The following is an 18,416-nucleotide window of genomic DNA, read 5'->3' as shown; positions in this document are numbered from 1 at the left end:
TGGAGCCTTTGCACATTTGTCATTTTGTTCAGTAGAAACTTGTGGCTACACGGAGCTGACTGGTAGATCATTTTGACTGGTTTTGTCCTTTTAGGTTGTGGTGAAACACCTTTTACCAAATTTGGAGATAACTGTCATTGTGGCCTAGGGAAAACTGAAAGCCACAGGTGCGTTGTTTTTTTTAAGATTCATTTTTTTGGCTGTGGTGAGTCTTTATTACTGCATGCAGGCTTTCTCTAGTTGCGGCGAGCGGTGGCTACTCTTCATTGCAGCGTGAGGGCTTCTTATTGCGGTGGCTTCTTGTGGAGCATGGGCTTGTAGGGCTCACAGACTTCAGTAGTTTTAGCTTCTGGGCTCTAGAGCACAGGCTCAGTAGTTGTGCAGCACGGGCTTAGTTGCTTCACAGCCTGTGGGATCTTCCCAAACCAGAGATCAAACTGGTGTCCCTAGCATTGCAAGGCAGTTTCTTAACCATTGGATCCCCAGGGAAGCCCCACAGGTGCATTCTGAGATGACTTGGGGCAGGGTGTGTGACATCCTCCATCCAGTACACAAACATGGGTACCTACTCTATACTGTGTACTGTTGTATTGTATCCTGGGGCTTCCTTGATGCCCAGGACAATGGTTCTCGCTCTCAAGATGCACTGTCTTGGGGGGCATAGGGTCAGCAAACAGGCCATGGCATGGCTGTGTGGCAAGTGCTAGGCGAGACATGAGCGCTATGGGAGCACAATGGAGGGGCACCTAATTCAGTCCTGTGAATCCTGGAAGGCTCCCTGGAGGAAAGTGATTGATGTCCAAGTCAGACTTGAAGCCCAGGGAGAGGTTAACCTGGAACAGAGGGAACAGCATGTGGGAAGGCTCAGAGACACTAATGGATGTCAGTCTAGAGTGAGGAGTGGGTGTGGCAAGAGAGGAATAAACTCAAGTCTTCTGCCTGCCATAGCAAGGAATTTAGACTTGATTCTGGTGTACTGGGAGGCTGTTTAAGGCTTTTAAGCAGGTGTGGTTTAGGAGAGCAGGCTAGAAATGGATTGATGAGCAATACCAGCAGGGGATGCTGTTGGACTGAGCCATGGTGGTGGCGGCGCGGACAGAGGGGTGAGTTCTAGTGGCTTAACACTATCCAGCTGCTGAGTCTACTGAGTGGGGTGCGGGGAGGGGGGAATAAGAGTGATGCCAGTGGTCCTGACTAAGCCGGTAAGCAGCAGTGCCATTTCCTGAGACTGGGAGGGAAAGATGCTCCCAAATGTATGTCCGGATGGCAAAGTGCAGGGGACAGCTGGACTTGGGCCTGTTGCTCAGGGGAGAGCCAGCCCCATGACAGGCCTGCCCAGTGGGCAGTGGCCATGTGAACAGCGCTGGGGGCACAGATGACAGCAGCCTTAGCAGTGGAAGGTGGGGTGGAAAGAGTGAGGGCAGAAAACTCTTTGAAAAACTTGGGCTACACAGAGGGGTGTTTGTTTTTTCATGAGCCAGGTGACTCATGCAGTTGAAATGCTCCTGGGAAGAAGCAGAGGAGGGAGGCTGAAGCCAGAGGGGGCAGTGAAGGCTGCAGAGCAAGGCCCCAAGGAAACAGGCAGGGTCGGTGGGGCCCAAGCCCAGGACACTGCTGATCTTGCAGGGAGGAGGGGAGGCTGGGTGTGGGTGGAGTGTCAGCAGTCTTCGTGCCAGGAGGCCGATAGCCTTGGCTTTCACCGTGGAGGGCGAGAACGAGTCATCTGCCAGGGAGGAGAAAGAAGGAGCTAGGTAGCAGCTGGCAAAGGTTTTAAGCAGCTGTCCAAACAGGAGTAAGCTGAGAAGGGAAACGCAGTTGCTTTGGGGGTGGAAGGGCTTCACCCACTCCCCACCTGGAGGTGGGCTAGCGGTTTAATGCCTGTGCTTTGGGCACGTGGACCTTTCTCCGTTTTCAAATACTCAACTCTAGACAAGTTTATTGGTGATTTTACAGTATCTTCACAGGCTGACAAACAAATAGAAAACCGACTCTTATATCACGCACACATCCCCTTAGCAACCACACGTGGTGGGTCAGACAGGGCAGCCCCCGTTTTTCTTCTTCCATCCAAGCCTGTCTGACCCGAGGCAGGACCAGTCTCAGCAGGTGTCATTGTAAACCATCCTGTTGGCACAGACACCTCTGGGGTTTCCAGGATACTTCTGGAAGGGTTCTTGAAACTGAAACCTTAGAGGAAGGTTTTCACACAGGAACCAACCAAATGCAGCTAAAACGCACACCTACACCCCTCTGTTATAGAAGAGTTCTGTTTCTTCTGTTGCTGACTGAATTTCCTTTTCAAGCTCACTGCACTGTATCTGAAAAAACAAAGTTAAATTCTTAATATGCATATTCAGTTTTTTTGCCTTAGAAGTTAAAAAAAAATTTTTTTTTTTTCAGGAGTTCCCAGTGCTCTAGTGGTTAGGATGTTAGGATTTGGAGCTTTCACTGCCAAGGGTGCCTGGGTTCAATCCCTGGTCGGGAAATCAAGACCCTGCAAGCCATGTAGTGTAGCAAAAAAAAAGTTCAGAAAGCATCTATTTCACAGTCCAATCTTTTCAGAGATGTCTAAAAAAAAAAAAACCATTAACCTGGAATTCGCTGGCAGTTCAGGGGTTAGGACTCCACGCTGTCACTGCTGAGGGCCCGGGTTAAGTCCCTGGTCAGGGAACTAAAATCCCACACACTTCAAGGCTTGCAGGATCTTAGTTCCCTGATTAAGGACTGAGCCTGGGCCCCTTGCATTGCAAGTTCACAGTCCTAACTACTAGACTGTCAGGAAAGTTCCTTAAAAACTTTCTTATGGAAAATTTCAAATATAAACAAATGCTGCAGCTCACACAACGTCTGAGGAGGTACCCTGGGCAGGGCCCTGGCAGAACCTCTCTTAGCCCCGCACTCTAGCTGCAAGCCACCCCAGGCAGAACAGGACCACCATTCAGCCACCTCATACCCACCTTGGATCAACAAGGTATTTTAAACGTCCAGGAAATGCCAAGACTTGCTTGGTGGGGGTTGGGGGTCGGGGGGTGGTGATGGTGACAGCAACAAGCATTTCAGCCAAGAAATGCCGGAAATCAGTGTCTACTACATCAGTAATGTCTTTGCTATCAGCAACAAGCCTTTGCAGAGGTATTATGACCTCCATCTGTCTTTAATAGAAACTAAGCCTCAGAGAGTTTAAGCAGATTGACCAGGGTCATGGATGAGCTGGGAATCTGAGTCCATGCAGTCTGACTCATCACAGATTATAATATATCCTGCTCTATAGAGCAGCAGGGCCTTCCCAGGTGGCACTAGTGGTAAAGATTCCAAGTGGTAAAGAATCTACCTGCCAATGTAGGAGACAAGACTCGGGTTCGATCCTTGGGTCATGAAGATCCCCTGGGGTAGGGATGGCAACCCACTCCGGTATTCTTGCCTGGGAAATCCCATAGACAGAGAAGTCTGGTGGGCTACAGTCCATGGGGCTGCAAAGAGTCAGACACGACTGAGCACGCACCGAACGGGTGTCCTAGGTGCATGTGAGCACTTACACTAGATTAAAAATTGAATCCCTCAGCCACACTAGCTATGTTTCCAGTGCTCAACAGCCAGCTGTGATGAGAGACTACACATACTGGACAACACATATACGTTTCCATCACTGCAGAAAGCCCCACAGGATGGGGCGTCACTATAGTATCTTATGAAGCTTTAAACTATCTCAAAGTTGTTTTTTTTTTTTCGAATGTCCCAGGAAAACACTTCGGATACACAGTTAAGAAAAACAGAATCCAAAACTGTGGGATTCCAAGGGTGGGATTATGCGTAAATGATGTTATTTTGCTTTATTCTTCTGTAAACTTGGCCTGATTTTTTCAGAGAATGCGTTATCTCACTCTGATAATGAGAAGAGACAAACTTTTTTTTAGAGGAAGTTGAAGGGGGACACTTACCCGTCCGATCTGTGGGAAGACACTAAAGGAAAGTGGCACCATCAATCCCATGACGAGGATAGTACAGGAAAGCTTCAGGGTCCACAGTGACCATGGATTCTGCAGGAAAAACTGGGTCCTGTAAGAAAATACCAGGGCTTTTTAATTCAATTAAAAAAAATTTTTAAAAGATGGCTTACTTAAATTTTTATTTATTTTTTTGGCCTCACCACATGGCATGTGGGGTCTCAGTTCCCCATCCAGGGATCGAACCCAGGCCACCTGCCATGGAAGCTTGGACTCAACCACTGGGCCACCAGGGACATCCCTCCAGAGCTTTTTTAGAGGCCTGCCCTGGGCTCAAATGGCAGCCAATTGTTTTGTGAGCAGCCAGGCCCGGCCTCCGTTCCTAATCACCCCACAACAGGTGATACTAGCAGCTGCACGGATGGATCGCTCACTACATGTCAGGCCCGGGTCAAGCACTTCACATGCATTTGCTCACCTGCTATCCTCCGACCCTATGAGGTCTGTGTTATCATCATCTCCTTCACACCAACAAGAGGATGCAGCCACCGACCGGGTAAGGACCTTGTCTAACATCTTCAAATTCTCACAAGTGAGAGGTCAGATTCTAGGACCTGCGCCCTCCTCCCCTGGACTGTGACATTCTGACCCTGATCTCTGAGACTGTGGGAAGAAGGTGCAAGAAGCCTAGCCTGGGAAGTCAGAGACCTGGGGTCCTGGGGTCCTGGGGTCCGGCTGGGGCTCGGCCACTGACAGATCCTGGGCTCAGGTTAAGTTGCCTTCCCCTTCTGAGCCTTGAGGCTTTTCAGAGGTAAAAATGAAAGGGTTGAGTCTGAAAGGCCACCGCAGCCACCCTGCCTTGGATACCGTCATGGGTGTGGGACGAGGTCTCTTCCAGGCACCCCCAAGGCCCACCGGGAAATGAGGACCACCTCTCCCCACCAGGCAGGTGGTACCACTGTTCAGGCCTTGGAGGATGAACCTCGAGACCCAAGCTTTCCCAGAGTCCCCCACGCTGAGGTCAGCCAGAGAGGAGCAGGGGGACCCAACCCAGCAGAAGTCCCTACACCCACCCAGCTAGATCGACCACGGGAAGTAAGAGTTGGACAGAACACTGCTGCTTCTTGAAATGCACTGAGCAGACTGGGCCAGCACCAGGCAGGTGACCCTCCTGGGCCAACAGAATCCTTTCCCAGGAGTTTGTGAACTGGTGGAAGACACCCCCTGCCCCCAACACCCCAAGGTTTGCTGTGTTTTTCTCTCTTATCCAGACACTGTGAGGACTTCCCTAGTGGTCTCAGTGATTAAGGGGCTTCCCAGGTGGCTAGTGCTAAAGAACCCACGTGGCAATATAGGTTAGACATAAGAGACATGGGTTCAGTCCTTGGATTGGAAAGATCCCCTGGTGGAGGGCATGGCAACCCACCCCAGTACTCTGCCTTCCAATGCAGGGGGCGTGGATTTGATCCCTGGTTGGGGAATTAAGGTCCCACATGTTATGGGGTATGGCCAAAAATTTTTTTATAAAAAGGACACTGCAAGGATATGAGCTGGGAGGTGGCCACAGTCACGTGTCAATGTGAAGAAGCCAATGTACAGAGGGAAAGCAGGAAGACAGCACCCACAAAGGAGAAGAGAGGACTGTCATGCACAAGAGTTCTGATCAGCTGCCACAGGCTACTTGCCCTGCCCGTTCCTGGTATCTAAACCAATGCCTCTCCTCCTGCCCTAAGCTACTTCCTGCAAGTGGGGCCTCTCACACTAGCTGACCCCAGGCTCTCCTCCTAACAGGCCATGGCAGGGACTTCTCTTGTTGTCCAGTGGCTAAGACTTGGTGCTCCTAATATAGGGGGCCTGGGTTTAATCCCTGGTCAGGAAACTAGACCCACAAGCCACAACTAAAAGATCCTGCAGGCCACAACTAAGACCCGGCACAGCCAAATGAATAAATATTAAAACAAATTAAAAGGAATGGCAGTCGATTGATTCTGGGCCACTTAAGCTAATTTAACACATGCTTGGAACGAAGAGGGGAAAGAGACTTGGGAAAGAAAAGTGAAAAAGTGAAAGTGTTAGTCACTCAGTCGTGTCTGACTCTGTGTGACCTCATGGACTGTAGCCTGCCAGGCTCTTCTGTTCCTGGAATTATCCAAGCAAGAATACTGGGGTGAGTTGCCAGGTCCTTCTCCAGGGCCTGCAAATCCTCCAAACTCATCTTTCTATCAGCAGAAATGAGGACTCGAGCCTCAGCAGGTGCAGGGACACGCCCAAGGAGTAGATGTAACTGAGGACAGAGCCTGGGGGAGAGTCCAGGTTTGTTGGAATGTGCACATCAGGATTTCCACACCTGCCCTAAATCAATCCTACCATCTTAACGGTGATGAAGACTGATTAGAAGGAAGATTCCTAAAGTACCTTCTTCCCATCCCTCTCATCGGGTTCAGTATTTGACAAATCTTATACGATTTTGATGGTCAACATGTTTATTCCTTCCCGGGGATATAAGCATACCTCTTACCTTTTAAAAAAAAATGCGAAGACTTCAGGGATAAACGCAGAGGTCCCAAACAGCACAACTCTGGATGTTGCTGTATCTTTAACGGCCTAGTGGAAATGAAAAGAGAAGCAGCTTAGCACATGGAGTGGGACGATTTCCAGGGATCTTGCAACTCACGACAGAGACTGGCAAACTGCCATTCTCCCCTCTCTGCATGTGCAAAGAGCTGGAAGCAGCGCTTGACCTGCACACATACAGAAGATGCCTGGAGTTGGTGCCTGAAGTGACCGGAGATGAGATTAACCTCTCCCTGACTCCACAATGGTCTCCATCGCTTCCACCAACCACCCCAAATAAAACATTAAGCACAAGCAGAAGCAGCTGACAAACAAATCCTTACTTAGAACCAAATGGCAGTCCCTTTGCTGGAAAAGTTTGATTCGCCACTGAGGACATCTCCACGTTTTTCCTTCAGTCCAGGACTCTGCCACCAGCCTTTCTCTCCTGAACTGCCCCCAGTTAATCCCACTCCTTCCAGTAGGGGAAGCCCAGCTCCGAGGGCACTGGGATGGCATCATGTCCGCATGTAACATGCATGAGTCTGCCTGCACGGACTCATCTTTTGCTTGTGTGATGAACAGTGTGTTATAAAATTTTATTTTGCATAAACATGTATGTATAGTGTATACCGTGTTGCCATCTTTTCTATAATATACATTACTCTCTATATGAACCTTTAAACATATCACTGACAGTATGGGTTATATGCACAAAATCACGTGTACTCAAGGGCAACATCGGAGATGTTCAAGGGAAATTTTGACTACAGATGACACTTGCATTGGAACGTCAGAACCCAGTCCCTGGGTAAGACACAACTCTACACGCTCAGTGCGAGACAGACAGGTACTCTGCCTACCCTGCCCTCCCCTGAAATCTGTTCTGTGCACTTCCGGCCTCCTGTGACTCCGTGGCTATGTCCAAAGCCCACTGTCCGAAGCCCATCGTCCAGGCTTCTCTACTGTGGCCCACATGCCTGTTTTCTGCCTAGGACACTAATGCTCAGCCCATCTGGTCCCCCGCAGGAATGCCCTTCCCCCACAAGGACAGAGGGCTGCAAGGAGGGTGTGGCTTTTAAAACTAATCTTTCAGGAATATAAGATAAAGTCGCTCGACTCCAAGAAGAAAAGAGTGGTAGCTGAGCCTGGCGTGTTTCAGTGTCAGCAGGGCAAGGCCGGCCTCTCTCCATTTGTCTTGTGAGGAAGGGAAGACATTCCAAACCAGACACCGGTCATGAGGAGACACTGCGAGACGCGTGACGGCCTGCAGCTGAGTAGCTGACACAGCCAGTCAATGGAAAACAGCGTGGACTAGGCTCCTGAAATCTGATCAAAGGTGCCCTATTACAATCAGATATTGCTGGTTACGCAGTTTCTGAAACTTTAGCCAAAGAAAAGAAACCTTCCGGTGATAGGGAAGTGACGAAAGAACGCTCAAGCTTACGCACGATCACAGACACTTTATTCTAAAGAGAAAGATCAGAGTTTTTTTGCTTTTTTTAAAGTAGATCATCAAACCTTTCTTTTACCCTAAATTGGCTGTCTTGCAAACAAGGAATCTCCTCTCAATAAGATGGGCTAGATAACTGGGTAGCTAGCAGGGCCCGAGGCTCCCTCCCAGCCCCTGGAGAGAAGCGATGCTGACTGGTGAGGGGATGGGTCTCCAGAGTCCAGCACAGCGCCTGGGAGGCGGGAGGTGCTGAAGAACAACTTGTGGATTAAACATTTGCTTGCACGCTTCTCTACATGCCCTGCAGTTAAAATTCTGTTGAACAAAAATGCCAACACACATCTACACACAGAGTTGTACACAAGTGGTCAGAGCGGCATCAGGGGCAACAGCCAAAAATTGGACACAATCCAAATGTCCATCGCCTGGGGAGTAGACAAGCAAAACGTGGTCCAGCCATACACTGCAAGACTACTTGGCAATAAAAAGCCACGCACTACCAACGCGTTAAAAGAGGGATGAACCTCAAACGTCAAAGAGCCCAGACACAAAAATACTGTGACTCACTTGTATGAAACTTCTAGAAAAGGTAAAACAATGAAGACATAAAGCAGATCAGTGTTTCCCTGGGGCTGGGGGTGGGAGGGGGAGTGACTGAAACGGGCACCCGACAAAATTTTCAGGGGGATGAAAATGTTCTAAAATTGGACTGTGGTGGGACTTCCCTGGTGGTCCAAGGGCTAAGACTCTGTGCTCCCAGTCTTGGTCAATCACTGGTCAGGGAACTAGATCCCACAAGCTGCAATTAAGAGTTTCTGCATGCAGCAACTAAGACACAGTACAGACAAATAATAAAAATTAAAATAATAATAAAATAAATTTCGATATATATATTTGGGTTCTCTGGTAGTTCAGCTGGTAAAGAATCCAACTGCAATGCAGGAGATCCCAGTTTGATTCCTGGGTTGGAAAGATCCACTGGAGAAGGTGGTGCTAGTGGTAAAGAACCTGCCTGCTAAGGCAGGAGACAGAAGAGACGTGGGTTCAATCCCTGGCTCGGGAAGATCCGCTGGAAGAGGAGGGCGTGGCAACCGACTCCAGTGTATTTGCCTGGAGAATCCCACAGACAGAGGAGTCTGGTGGGCTAAAGTCCATAGGATTCCAAAAAAGTCAGACACGACCGAAGCGACTTAGCACAGCACACACTTAATGTATTTATATAGATGACTGATAGATAGATGGTCAGATATTCTATTGGTTCTGTTTTTCTGGAGAACCCAGATACTGCATCACCTTTTAAACATCCGAGTGCAAATGTAAACTCTCTCTGAGCGTCATGAGAAAACACAGATAAGAAAAGGCTGAAGGGAGATGTGAATTTATTATCCAGCTCTCAGACTGACAATTAAATTCTTTGCCCCAAAGCCAAGCAGCTTACATCACCACAGCGTGCATCCCCTACCTTTGTCCCAGCTTTTCTGGAATAACCTATGACATTGCCTTCCTTGTCCATGACCTTGATCCCACGCATGGGCTCCAAACTTCGGGAGGCGATCACATTCATCCCACTGAGTTGGGCTACAGACATAAAGAAGGAAACAGAGAGATAAGTGTGGGTCCAGGGAAGGGACATATTTTCGAGGGTCATGCCTCTTTCTCTGATGGGTGTGCTTTGCCGATAAAACGGGTGGTCACCTGACACATACAAGGTCAGCTCTCTCCTGGGCTGTGGAGTAGGGGTCAGAACTGCTGGCTTCTCGGTCTTGGATCCTGACTACAACCCAGCCCCAGGTCCCGACACCCTTGACGGGATTCCCAGAAAAACCCCAGGGCCCTTGAAATATGCCTGCCTTCTTTGCTGAAGCTGGCTTGACCCAGTTTCTATAACATAATCTCCCAGATTTTACCACTGACCTAATTCTGCCAACTCTTCAAGCTGCTTTGATTTCCAAGCCCAAATGCTGAGTGTGAACCACTGAACTTGCAGGCTGGCAAATTTAAAACAGTTGGTTAATATCTGTGTCGCTCCCTTGGAGTCAGACCACTAGTTTGAAATCCTCAAGATTATACTTCCTCCCTGTGTAACCCTAGAAAATCTCCCTAACTGCCCCTTGCCTCAGTCTCCTCATCTGTAAATGGGAATAATATTACCTGCCCCTAAGTTGTTGTCAAGATTCAGTGAAATAATATATGGACAAGGCTGTACAGTCTTTACAAAGAGATGGAGACATAGAGAATGGACATGCGGACACAGAGAGGGAAGGGGAAGGGGGGACAAACTGGGAGATTGGGATTGACATATATACACTACCATGTGTAAAACAGAGAGCTAGTGGGAAGCTGCTGTTTAGCACAGGAGCTCAGCTCAGCGCTCTGTGATGACCTAGAGGGTTGGGATGGGGGCGGTGGGAAGCAGGTTTAAGACGGAGGGTAAATGTGTATACACAGACACACACACACACACATATAGCTGATTCACTTTGCTGTACAGCAGAAACTAACAATATTGTAAAGCAATTATATTCCAATAAAAAATTTTAAAAATTAACAATTGGAGTATAATGAATATTTATTACAAATAATAAATATAAATATAAATTTATATAAATATAAATAAATAAAATGTAATTTGCGTTTCCAGGTTTGTGTTCATCCTTTGACAACTAAAAGGGTATCTACAGAGAAAGCGTCATTTCTCAAACCAAAGACCCCATCTGGACCTGGGGCACCAGCAAGCTGTAAATGGTGGCTCTCACCAGCTGCAGTGAGGCCCAGGGACTGGGGTATCCCTGAAGATGGAGGCAGGCTCCTGCTTACCAAGAATGATGACGGGAATGACATTTCTGCTCAGAATGCTATTCATTGAAAGCCTTACTTGGAGTAAACGAGGAAATAACTAGAAAATAAGAGAGACAAATCATTATTGCATGGGACCAGCAGGGAGTTAGTGTCAACTCAGTTCCTGTTACAGGGCAGGACCCTGCAAGCGTCTCCACATATTGCTTGTTTTAAATCCTGCAACACTAAAGTGTTCTCCCTGATCATCAGAGGAACACTAGGAGACTTGGGCTACAGAACCTGTCCAGAGTCACTAAGATGTTAAGGATTTGAGCCAAGATGTGACCACAGGCTCACCAGACTCTGAAGTCTACATTTTCACTCATTACAGTGTCCTGACATTGAAAGCAAAACACAATTTGTATAACATGTTTACAAACATGACATTATTTTTTTTTTTGGTCGCATAGCTCTGCATATGGGATTTTAGTTCCCTGACCAGGGATCAAACCTATACTCCCTGCAGTGGTAGTTCAGAGTCTTAACCACTGGACCACCAGGAAAGTCCCCTGAATTAATTTAAGAAAGATAACAGTACTGAGTCCATGCCTATAAACTTAGAAAAAAAAAATCACATAATTCTGAGATTATAGGATTAGAGGTAACTTTGATTTTCTTCTTTATGTCTTAATCGTACTTTCTAAACTCAGTTAGAACATAAAATTTTGACTCTGAGGAGTAAAAAAGATTTGACACATTTAAAAAATACATACACCCAAAAAAGTTGAAGAAGCAATCACTCCTGCTCCTAGTAATAAACTCTCATGGGCGCGACGATCCTAGGGAAAAACAAAGGTTCATATTTAGCAAATACCACAGTTTTACCCAGGAAAGATAATTCCAACAAACACACAAAATCACCAAAAGAAACACAGTGAAACTGCATGCCCTCTGGGCCTTGCAATACTCACATAACTTGCATTTCCATTGACGATGTTGAAGACTGTACTGTAGGTGTAGAAGGAAGCCTACAGGAAGACAGAGGCTAACACGTCACATTTTGGTTTCAAGCGTAACAAAATTCAATAATTCTGAAACAGAAAGAATTGCTACCTGAGGTAAAATCATGGACTTCAGATTTTTCACTGGCAGCATTGACAGAAATAGCTGTAAAGAAAGTAAAGCAGATATAGACTACTATATATAAAATAAACAAGGACCTACTGTGTAGTACAGGGAACTATATCCAAGATCTTGTAATAACCTACAATGGAAAAGAATCTGAAAAAGAATTCATACATAATGAATCACTCTGCTGTAAACCTGAAACACTGTAAATGAAGTATATTTCAATTAAAGAAAATAAAGCAGAGCTGAGAGTGTCTTGGGGGGGAAGGGAAGGCTTGTGGCACACAGAACTTCCCCAGGGAGATGTAGAACTGAGTCCCCAAGAGCGGGGGCAAGAAGCAGAAGATGTGGATGCCAGGGGCTAGTGGCCAGTGGACAGGTGGTGCTGGATGGGCCCCCATGGGCAGTGAGAGCCCAGGGGTTCCTCACAGTGGTCCCTGTCTCCAGACGTGCAATCGAGCGGGGCGGCTGAGAAGCATCATTTTAATTTATTTTAAATTAAATTTGCAGGGGGCAGAGGAGTGCTGTCACTTAGTGAGCGTGCCTCATGAGAGCCAAGGTGGACAGCCTTGCTGGGGGGTGATTCCAGGTCCCAGGGGAGGGCCTGCCTGATTGCAGGGGGAGGGGGCTTGGGGAGAGGAGGTGACATGGGCCAGTGACATGGGCCTGTGCCATGGAGCATGTCCTAACTCATCAACCTCCTCCACAGCGCTTGGCACACGGTAGGTGTTCAAAGAAAGGGTTACCTTGTGACGTTGTATATCCTCACAGGCCCTGATGCCCAGAGGGATAAGTAGGGGTGGGTTGTGGACAAGGGTCAGAGGTGGGAGGTCCTAACCATCTATCAGGCAGTCACGGGACAGGGGCCCAGAGCTTAGGAGATGGATGGACATCCTCCTGACCCCTTGGCTTCTTAGTGGTGAATGACAGCTTACTCACCGTGGGCGCCGTGAAAGGCAGGAGAGCTGGTAAAAAAGACAAGAGGGTCAGTGACGGCAGAGAGGGTGGAAAACCGCCCACCAAGAAGCCTGTTCTCAGGCATGGGAGTCAAAGGATATTTTTTACGCACTTTTCTTTCTAATAAAAATAATAACTACGTGCATAAAGCAAAACTTAAAACCAGCACAGCAGAGGAAGACCTGACCAGGCTTTCTGTCACTAAGGTTAAGTGGTCACTTGTTGCAAGTCTTTGTTCATCCTTCCAGGTGAATTCAATACATCTGTGACACTGTGACTTATGATAGGACATATGTATTTGGTCTTCATCCCTATTCCTGGCACAGAGATCCTAAAACCCTTGAAATTTCCTAAGTTAGAAGGGGGATAGAGGTGAAAGGAGTGTCTCTTATTCTTTTTATTTAAATTTATTTGGCTGCCCCAGGTCTTAGCTGTGGCATGCAGGATCTAGTTCCCTGGTCAAGGATCAAACCTGGGCTCCCTGAGTTGGGAGCAGAGAGTCTTAGCCACCGGACCACCCAGGAAGTCCCAAGTGCTTCTCATTCTTCATAACAAGCCCCTTTCAACTACACCTGAGATAATGTCAACAGGGTGACTTTGGGAAGGATGGGGCTGGTTGCCAGGGGAATCAACCATATGACTCGGAGGGAGGCAAGGTTTTCTAAAGGTTACAAACCACTTGTGAAAATTAGAATCAACTCACCTGCAGGTCGAAAAGGACCAGGTATTAGCCGGCTATTGTCAGGATGCACTGTGGACTTCAGAAGGGTAAACACAAAGGTGAGTCTGATGTTTGGTTTTGTTATTTTAGGCTAGAAATTAGGATGAGGCTGCAACTTACAAGACTTCTCTTCCAAGCTTCTTGTATCTAAAAAGAGAAAGACGAAGCAATAGCTTTTAAAGGTGGCTCGGCAGCCAAAATAGCTCCTCTCCAGTTTCATTTCTGGTGCCACCTTTGCTCCACCTTTTAGAGAATGGAGGGTGAACTGTTCTCTACCACAGGGGCAGAGCAGATCAAAACAAGTAAACCAAATAAATGAACTAACAAGCAAAAAGAAGAGCCACACGAAAATGACCAAAACATTAAAAAGCCCCCCAAGCCTGTGACCTTGGAGAAGCCAACATCTAACTCGTCCTTTGGGGAAGTCCCTGAATGCAGTCAGCCTCCCCCGGCTCAGAGCAGAGCAGACTGTGCAAACCATGCCATTAGCCAAGTCACTGTAACAGAGCCAGGTGTGAGTTCAGAGGCCCCAACAAGTTCTTAGAAAAACCAAGTTAAACATGCGAGCTAAACAGGCTGCCTCAAGGGATTGATGTTTGTGGGCTCTGGAAAGCCCCATTCGCTGCAAGGTAGATAACAAACACTGGGCTTAAGTCTTTGGGCAGGGGCTGTAACCCCACCCCGTAACACTGCTTCTAACAGGGAGCAGATTCTGACTTCAGAGGCCTGCCAGAATTCTGGAATTTGCCATGGGGCTCAGGAGTCAGCTACAGAGAACACCCATAACAGATACTGCAACTGCCAATCTCTGTTACACAGGAGGAACCCTATGCTTTTTCTCCTTAATACTAGTTCCTAACAGTCGTAACTCATATTCATCTGGCTTACAAGAAGGAATCCTAACTATATTTTAAAAGCTAACCCAACTGAGCAGTGTTGATGATGACAAAATCCCATCTGATTTCAGACCATGCAGTTAGAATCACCTGAAGGCAGCCAAGCCCAGCCTTGAGCCAGGCACACCTGGGAACAAGAAACATACCCTTTTGTCCTCCAAGTCACCTCTGGATGCATCTTCATTTGTTAACAATAGTTGCCTCGATTTTTCTATTTTTTCCTATAATCAGATATAAAGAAATCAAGCAACGATCTCAACTTCAGATTTATCCATAGATTTAAGAATCACATGCTTACTAACACCTGATTTTAATTTTTTTTTTTTTTGACTGCTCCAATAGGCTTGCAGGATCTTAATTCTTGGCCGGGGATTGAACCCACACTCTCAGTATTCCACTGCATGAATATACCATACTATATTTCTCTATTTCCCTACTGATGTGCATTCAGCTTGTTTCTTGTTTTTCTCTATTATAAACAAAACGGCAGAGAACATTTATTTGAGCACAAAGATGGGAGTGTCCCTGCGGATCTGGCTGAAAGTGTCATTGCTGGTCTCTCACGAAGGGTTTCTCTTCCTCTTCATCCCCCAGCCACACCTGGTTCAAACTCTCATCTTTCACTTAGATAACTGAGTCCTCCCCTGAACTGATCATAGTCTGGGTCCCTCTGGTTACTCATCACATGGCTAAGTACAAATCCCTCTTGTCTGAATGGCACACAAGGACCTTCCAGAACTGTCTGGTTCCCCTGAGTTAAAAGACCCAGTAACTGGGTGACCTGGCCCCTGCCCCCCTCCCCTTTGCTTACAGTCCTGTCTTCCTAACAGTTTCTCCCTCCCAGCCTTCTTTAAACAACCTCCCCCAAGTCCCCGCTACACCTTGCCCTCAGAGCCCTGGGTCAAGGTCTGTGACTAGCTTTGCTAGTCTGTCCTGCATTACCAGGGAGGTTTGTTTTGATTCCCTTTGAAACCACCAGCACCAGCCCAGGGTTTGGTTGGTTGTTGTTGTTTAGTCACTAAGTTGTGTCCAACTCTTTTGTGGCCCCAGGGACTGTAGCCCACCAGGCTCCTCTGTCCATGGGATTTCCTAGGCAAGAATACTGGAGTGGGTTGCCACTTCCTTCTCCAGGGCATCTTCCAGACCCAGGAATCGAACCTGTGTCTCCTGCATTGCAGGCAGATTGTCTACCACTGAGTCACTCACCTGGGAAGCCAGGGTTTGGTACTACCTGTTAAATGGATGTCTGCTCTCATGTACCAACCTTCCAATCCCACAAGTTCATTCACAAGGAATAAAAACATGATAATATACATGGATTCTGTTATTTCAACTGCTTTGAAAAGGGACACACAGCCTTCACATTTCAGAATAAAATGTGAAATTCACTATTTTTGAAAACAAGAAAATACTTACAATTGAAAGAACCAAATTCGTAGGATCCAGTAATTCTGTCCACTGAAGAAATCTTTGAATGAAAGACTTAAGAGGGACAGGAGCACCAGGGAGGTTAATGGCAGCAGAAAAACAAAAACAGGTAATAATAACAGTTAACATTATTTTCAGAACCTCATAGGGCCTTCTTCTTGCAGCATCTCCTAGAATCCTCACAACATCCCCATCCTACAGGTGAAGACACTGAAGCTTCCAAGGGCTCATGAACGTACTCAAGGAAGCCCAATCAGCCCAATGGTCTGTGCTCTTCACCTCAAACTGCTCTTGAGGATTAAAAGCCCAGACTTTGGGGTCAAATGGACCTATGTTCACTCCCCACATATCACCTTGAAGCACTGCCTAGAAAGGTCTCAGAATCTGTTTCTTCACACCCCTCAGGTGATTATAAAGCTTGAATGCGTGCTCAGTCTTGTCACTGCAACCCTAAGGACTGTAGTACGCCAGGCTCCTCTGTACATGGGATTCTCCAGGTAAGAATACTGGAGTGGGTTGCCATTTCCTCCTCCAGGGGATCTTTCCTACCCAGAGACTGAACTGGAGTCTCCTGCACTGTAGCAGATTCTCTACCAGTCACCTGGGAAGCCTGGTTATGAGGCTTAACTCCAGTCATAAAGAACTGAACTCTCCAGTGAAGACTCAATGAAGGCAGTTTGGTTCACATATGGAGAAAGGAGGCTTGGTTTGCTTCCCCAAGCCCCCAAACTTTGCAGTAACTCCCTCTTTGAGGCCTGGCTCTGCTAGGACAACTTGAGTTCCTTGTCCTTGACTTTCCCGCCTAAGCGAACGGAGCTAAGCTCTGTTCTAGGTCAAGGCTGAAAGAGAACGTTTTAGAAACGTGCTGTGGCCAGGCCAATCTGAGATGTGCTGTATGTGGAAACTATACACAAAGACTTCCTAGAGAAAAGGATGTAAGAAATCTCATTCATAATTTTTTATATCGATTACATGTTGAAATGTTAATATTTTGTTTCTACTGGGCTAAATGCAATATATTATTAAAATTAAGATGTAAAAAGTCATATATATATTTTTAATGTGACTACTAGAAAATTTGGAATTACCCACGTGGCTCCATCCTATTTCTATTGGACAGCGCCTCCCGGCCACTGCCTGCAGGCGGGGCATCCCGCAGCCCGGAATCCCGTGGTCGGGTGGCTGAGCCTACAGACTCCTGGGGGACTCCTGGGGATGACCTGTTTTGTGCCTCTCCAACCTGGTGCTCAGCAACAGCCTGGGCAGCAGAAGCAGACCCCTGAGGGGTGGGGAGTGACTCCTGGTTCGTGCGATCTGCAGGATGACACTGTGTTACCCTCCCTAGCTAAGTCTGCGGCAGAGGCGACGCACGCTAACAGCCGTGGCCCACGGCATCCTGCAAGCCTGGGTTTCCCTTCGTTCCCTCCCCGGGTTCTGAAAAGAGAAGGCGGGTGCTTCGACCACGTGGCCTGCCCAAGGTCACGGCGGCCAGCGGCGACTCCAGGCCGCGCGGCCCGCGCCCTCCCCGCCCCCAGCCGCGCCGGGCCCGGGCCGTACTTGGCGTTCGGTGATCCAGAAGCGCACGTTGGGCTCCATGCGGGCGGCGGCGCCGCTGCACCCTCGGAGCCGCCCGATCCCCCGCGCTTCTCTTCCGGGCTCCTCTTCCTGGGACCTTAAGAGCTGCCCGGAAAGGCCGCGGCGGCCGGGCCTGGCGGAGAGGAGGAGCCGGGCGGCGAGCCCCGCCCCGGGCGCGCGCGCGTCCCCTGCTCCGGCTCCCGGCTCCCAGGCCCGCGCGCCCTCGGCTCCTCCGTACTGCGTGCGCTCTTTTCCCGCTCCCGGGTTCCCGCATGCCTGCTGTTGCCGGGAGCCCACCTCCCCCATAGGCCATGTGTTCCCAACCTTCTTTCCCCACTTTCGGGTAGGCTGGCCGCCTTCAGGCCTAGACGGTTCACCTGTGTAACCCCCATGTCACGGGACCTACAGAGAAGATCCGATCAGGGGCGCCTGTTACCTTCCACAACCTCACCCTGCACTCCTGCAGCGTCTCACCTCCCCGAGCACAGGCTTTTTACCCTCAGAAATCCCTTCTTCAGATTGCACCTGAAGTCCAGCGGACACGGGATGGGGGGTAGGACGCGCTACATAATTTGTGCGGCCCAGTGGTACCTCTTTTTCGAATTTTCAGAAGTCGACTTGAGAGCATTAAACCAAGCTCCGGGGTCCTTCTAGGTTCCCTAGCCCTGCCTCTCAGGCAGTGTCTCTGCCCAAGGGTTTTTCCCCTGCGCTGGGGCAAATCCAGTTTCCTCTGTTGTACACGAAAGCGGGTAGAGACCACTTGTAGAGGAAAATGTGCCTTCCTTCTGCCTCCACCCATTTCCCCAGCATTGGGGTGTGTGAAGGTTAAATGCATGTGTTTGTGGAAGGCTGGATGTTGAGAGTGTTCAGGGGGCTCCTCAGGAGTCCTAGGTTAGGGACCTGGTGCCATGGAATACTTGTGTGGCCATGGTCAAGTCAGTATCTTCAAGTCTACTTTCTCATCTGTAAAATGATGACAATAA

General features: G+C 48.3%; 1 protein-coding gene and 1 long non-coding RNA gene across 2 annotated transcripts; one reads left to right on the top strand and one right to left on the bottom strand.

The window, feature by feature from the left end:
- Positions 1-94: 94 nt before the first annotated feature.
- Positions 95-7,127, top strand: LOC145524297 (uncharacterized). Its single transcript, XR_014067383.1, has 2 exons — positions 95-167; positions 3,915-7,127. It is a non-coding gene; the product is annotated as an uncharacterized LOC145524297 (long non-coding RNA).
- Positions 1,909-17,808, bottom strand: SFXN4 (sideroflexin 4). The gene is made up of 14 exons (XM_081536282.1): positions 17,416-17,808; positions 15,847-15,912; positions 14,577-14,651; positions 13,655-13,681; positions 13,517-13,571; positions 12,796-12,821; positions 11,842-11,895; positions 11,700-11,756; positions 11,502-11,567; positions 10,768-10,846; positions 9,413-9,528; positions 6,463-6,548; positions 3,939-4,056; positions 1,909-2,318 (listed from the first exon to the last, which is right to left on the bottom strand). The coding sequence occupies exons 1-14, from the start codon at positions 17,737-17,739 to the stop codon at positions 2,241-2,243; spliced, it is 1,227 nt and encodes a 408-aa protein (XP_081392408.1). The 5' UTR covers positions 17,740-17,808; the 3' UTR covers positions 1,909-2,240.
- Between the last annotated feature and the right edge of the window lie 608 nt (positions 17,809-18,416).

The sequence above is a fragment of the Giraffa tippelskirchi genome, chromosome 2 (genome assembly GCF_054371585.1).
Source record: "Giraffa tippelskirchi isolate mGirTip1 chromosome 2, T2T-mGirTip1v1.2.pri, whole genome shotgun sequence".
Classification (NCBI taxonomy): Eukaryota; Metazoa; Chordata; class Mammalia; order Artiodactyla; family Giraffidae; genus Giraffa; species Giraffa tippelskirchi.
The sequence above is the reverse complement of the archived record's forward strand: the minus strand, read 5'-3'. Positions and strand labels throughout refer to the sequence as shown.

Excerpts from the sequence above, each read along its gene's own strand:
- SFXN4 (XM_081536282.1), bottom strand. The coding sequence starts at position 17,739 with ATGGGGGAGGTGGGCTCCCGGCAACAGCAGGCATGCGGGAACCCGGGA. Across the intron at positions 13,572-13,654 it reads AAGCTTGGAAGAGAAGTCTT|TCCACAGTGCATCCTGACAA; the intron begins GTAAGTTGCAGC and ends ACCCTTCTGAAG. Across the intron at positions 2,319-3,938 it reads TCTTCCCACAGATCGGACGG|ATACAGTGCAGTGAGCTTGA; the intron begins GTAAGTGTCCCC and ends TTGTTTTTTCAG.